The sequence below is a fragment of the Etheostoma spectabile genome, chromosome 8, assembly GCF_008692095.1.
Source record: "Etheostoma spectabile isolate EspeVRDwgs_2016 chromosome 8, UIUC_Espe_1.0, whole genome shotgun sequence".
NCBI classification, from domain to species: Eukaryota; Metazoa; Chordata; class Actinopteri; order Perciformes; family Percidae; genus Etheostoma; species Etheostoma spectabile.
In genome coordinates this window covers 33,008,136-33,012,478 of record NC_045740.1, presented here as the reverse complement: position 1 = coordinate 33,012,478, position 4,343 = coordinate 33,008,136, and the positions used below count along the sequence as shown (strand labels likewise).

Sequence of the window (4,343 nt, the reverse complement as noted above, 5' to 3'; positions counted from 1 at the left end):
TGTGCGTGTGCGTGTGCGTGTGCGTGTGCGTGTGCGTGTGTGTGTTTTCACTTGGCATCCCTGGTACATTCCCTGTTTGTCAGTATAGCTGCTGCATCTGCCTGGGTTTAAATGTTGGAGCTGTGTTTGCGCTTAACCCAAAATCCACCCAGCAACTCAGGCTTACTGGTGGCTAAATGTGATCTAAATAGATATAAATCATCCAGGATTGTTGATAAATCTGCAGAGATGAGTCATGTAGTAATGTATAATGTGTCTAAAAGTACATTTTATAACCATAAAGCCAGAAAGAAACTTGGCCTCTGTTATCAATTCCCCGCTGTCATACTGCTTTTTGATTCTGATCAGCTGACACCACAATCGGATCTTCACTGTTGGTGTGTTAAAGAAGCTGAAACACTTTCTACTTTAAAAACGTCATTGTAGCTCTGCTTCAAATATCCTCATGCTACTTTTATTCACATTTAGCCGGGGACAAGAATAGGAACAATCCATGAAACCTAGAAAGGTAAAGTATTAACTATAAATGTTTTGATAGTATATAGTGAGAGTATTGAAAGTGGTTGCGTTGTTCATAGAATCACAGCATTGACCGTACAGTTCTTGGCGGTGCGCCGCTGCAGAATGGATATAGGGGAAAGAAAATAGATATTTAACATTACTTTTTGCAGTAAAAAAAAAAAAGTCTGGCCTGGTGGTGGTTCCTGTTGCTCTACAATTATAACACGGGAGGTGCATGTCTGAAAGGGACCTAAATCTGAACTATGCTGCAAAACCGGGCATGTCAAATTAATACAATTGTACAGTTTCTGCCAAGCTTAAAAGCGAGGTAAGTTTAATAAGTGCATTATAGAGTTTAATAGCCAGCTATCTCTGCTTCTCTGTATTTGACAGCCCCTATAAAGGACAATAAAATGCTCATAAGCTATTGATGCACTGATAGTAAATGTAAGGGCAGTTGTTCACTTCCCTGGGTAATTATATCAGGTAACTGTCGTGTTCTTGTCTCTTTACAGGAATCTGCTAGAATATGCAGTAGTTTCAAAGCAGACTGTTTACTCCTTCAAATCCTTCGCTACAGCTGCAGAATTGCAGTTTACACGCTGCTTCTTCCAAAAGTCATATGACAGACATGTGGCTGTAATATTTAAAATCCCATTAGTCCTGTGTTTTTTATATATATATGCCTCTGATATTTTATGCCCTAAGACACTACAGGGAGAAGGAAGGACATGGTCGCTGAGGGCTCCTAGCTTGATACGTCACTGTCAGTGTGCAGAGATTATTGAACTCTGAAAGGAAACAACATTTTGAGATCATAGGAGTCTCTTGACAGTCAGTATCTCCTGCAGTATTTAAGTCTCCCCCTGCATGGACCAGACACTCTGACTCCTGTTTGATCTGGGACCGCATTCACTCCAGGACTCTCTGATGCTGCCTTGTACACCAACCTGACCCCGTTCTTACCAACTGGTTCATACACACACTCTGTCCCTGTGTCCCTGTGTGAACTAGTGAACCGCTGAACAGCTGTTTTATTGCCCTCTTTGTATTACTGCATTCCTAGGATGACTATATCAACATCCCCTTTACCCACACCCATGACACCAACACACACAAATATTCATAACTATGTCCAGACATAGCATGCAGCACTTGAATGTACATAAATCAGAATCAGAACATGATTTATTACTGGGTAAATAGCACTTACTAAGAATTTGCCTTGGTTGATGGTGCATACATAAAAACAATACAAAATACAAATAACACACACACACACACACACACACACACACACACAAACACACACAAAACAACTATTTTGTGATCACTGAAGGCCTGTTACATGTGGATACGTCGACAGTTGTGTTGTCATTTCTTAGAATTCCTCATGGGGCCGACAGATACTACACACTATAGCTTTAAGAAAGAAAAAGAGGCTGTATGGGTTAGTGCAGGATGTACAAAAATGTAGAGGGATGTGCACAAGTTGAGGATATATAAAATGTGCAGAGGAAAGGATGTAGGATTAAGGTTGAATGGCAGTGGGGGCAGTCTTGTTTAAAGTACCTTACCAGAAATTGACTCTGGTAGAAGTCACCTTTAAGAATATTACGTGAGTAAAAGTCTCAAAAGTCTGATATGCACTGTACTTAAGTATCAAAAGTAATTTTGTGATATTGAATGTATGCAATTTTAAGAAGTAAAAGTAAAGTAAAACTTTGTTGTGGATTCCTTATAGTAAAGCATAATACTCAAGGTTTCCACACCTAAAGTCTGACATCAAGAAAGAGAAAAACTAAATTTTCATTTGGATACTATATATATATATATATATATATATATTTTTAACAGTACATGGTTTAATACAACCATGTACTGTTATATTTTTACATAATTTTCTCCCATTAAGCAGTACACACTCAATTTCCATACACACTGCCCACCAACCTCCCACCTACTAGGGGGCTCTGTTTCTGGCCACACAACTGAATATGATGCCCCGTTGTCATTCGGACTGAGATGGAGAGCCTATGGGAGTATTACTAAGGAGTATTACAAAGACAATCCTTCATCAGCTTAGCAAGACAAAAACATCAGTTGTCACCACAACAGAAACAGCCCATGAGCTAAGAAGTCCTTCCCTCTCAGCTGGCTGCCTGGTGTCTCTGCTGTGGGCTCCGTGTAATGTGTGGTTTTGGTTGGCCATCTGCTGGTGACCTACTGAACTGCATTTACTTTAAAAAGTCATGCACCAAGGAATCACACTGGCAATTTAATTTTCAAGTTTTGGAAAGTAACCCTTTGAGTTCCAAAGGCATTTTCACATATCTTCTTAAAAATACCTCTTTAAGGTATTTGCATATATCTGATCCCCATGTGTTTTGTGTCAAATTGTCCAGAACAAACTCAGCTTTCCGTATAGTGACGTCCAATTTTTTTCTTCTTTTCTCACTTTTTTCACAAGATAAAGACAAAGTTGATTTCACAAGAACTTCTAGCTTTTACAGGAACAGAAACTTTTTGTTTCACAACCTCGTAGCTCATGGTCAGTCTGGGGTTTAGAAATTATGGCTGATAATCAAAATCTTTGTGGAAAAAATCTGTTTACTCCCGAAACCCCACTGTTGAGCTCTATCGGCAGAAAGACACGGTACACCCAGGTCACCAGTTGACTGTTAACATACACACAAATAAATACATTCACATTTATTTTAATCTGTTCATGATTAAATAATCGTGGAAAACGGACAAGAGGAAATGATTCCTGAGTCTACCCCGCGGCCGGGTGGTGCTCAGCTGTCTAGCTAAAGAATGGACCCCCCCTGACATCAGTCACTTGTTCTTACTGTTTTCTTTCTGTCTGTCCTTCAGCCTGAAGCCGCTGGACATCGAGTTCATGAAGAGACTCCATGACAAAGTCAACGTCATCCCGCTTATTGCAAAAGCCGACACTCTGACCCCAGAGGAGTGCCAGCTTTTTAAAAAACAGGTATTTGTGTGTGTTTGTGTAACTTTAGTAGGATAGTCAGCGCTGCTGCTACAGTCCAACCACGGTGAGTAGTGTAAATATGTGTATGTTATTTACTTACTGTGCATATACATACACATGTAGAGCAATAGTGGACATTTTGGGAAGAGAGAAAGATCAGAAGATCAATACCAATCTTATTTCTGTGTGTCAAGTATGGAGTTAAAGCTAGACGCAATTAGCCTAGCTTAGCACAAAGACTGGTAACAAGTGAAAATCTTTACAAAGTCCACAAAAAAAAGGGTGCAGAGTCAGAGACGCTGCCTGGAAATACTGAAAGGACAATTCATCCTTAAGGTTACGGACTGTAAACCTAAAGGAGAAATTACTAATCATTTTTAATTCTTTTTAAGTGCTCTTTAATGTTTTATGTAAAGCACTTTGAATTGTCCTGTTGCTGAAATGTGCTATAGAAATAAAGCTGTCTTGCCTTATTCTGATTTATATCTTCTTTTGTCAGATAATGAAAGAGATACAGGAGCACAAAATAAAAATTTATGAATTCCCAGACACGGAGGACGACGAGGACAACAAGCTCATCCGAAAGATTAAGGTGAAGCACCACACAGTCTTACCACAGTCGCTAATCATTTAAAACTTGATTTAGGGACCTCTGATTGGTCTTTACATGAAGACAGATGTCGTGGTGGCCTGTCAATCAGGGTCAAGGCTTGTCCATGGCATTGTGTACATGTAAATGTAAAGTATTTATATAGCGTTTTACTAGTCTAAACGACTACTCAAAGTGCTTTTACTGGAAACATTCACCATTCACACACATTCATACACTGTGGCCGGGGCTGCCGTA

At 39.6% G+C, this 4,343-nt stretch overlaps 1 protein-coding gene across 1 annotated transcript in view; it reads left to right on the top strand.

The window, feature by feature from the left end:
* The window catches only part of LOC116693484 (septin-7-like), a 51,061-nt gene that overhangs the window by 34,443 nt on the left and 12,275 nt on the right, over positions 1-4,343 (top strand). The window contains 2 exon segments of the mRNA XM_032522488.1: positions 3,379-3,496; positions 3,996-4,088. Of these exon segments, the coding sequence (XP_032378379.1) occupies positions 3,379-3,496; positions 3,996-4,088 (211 nt within the window).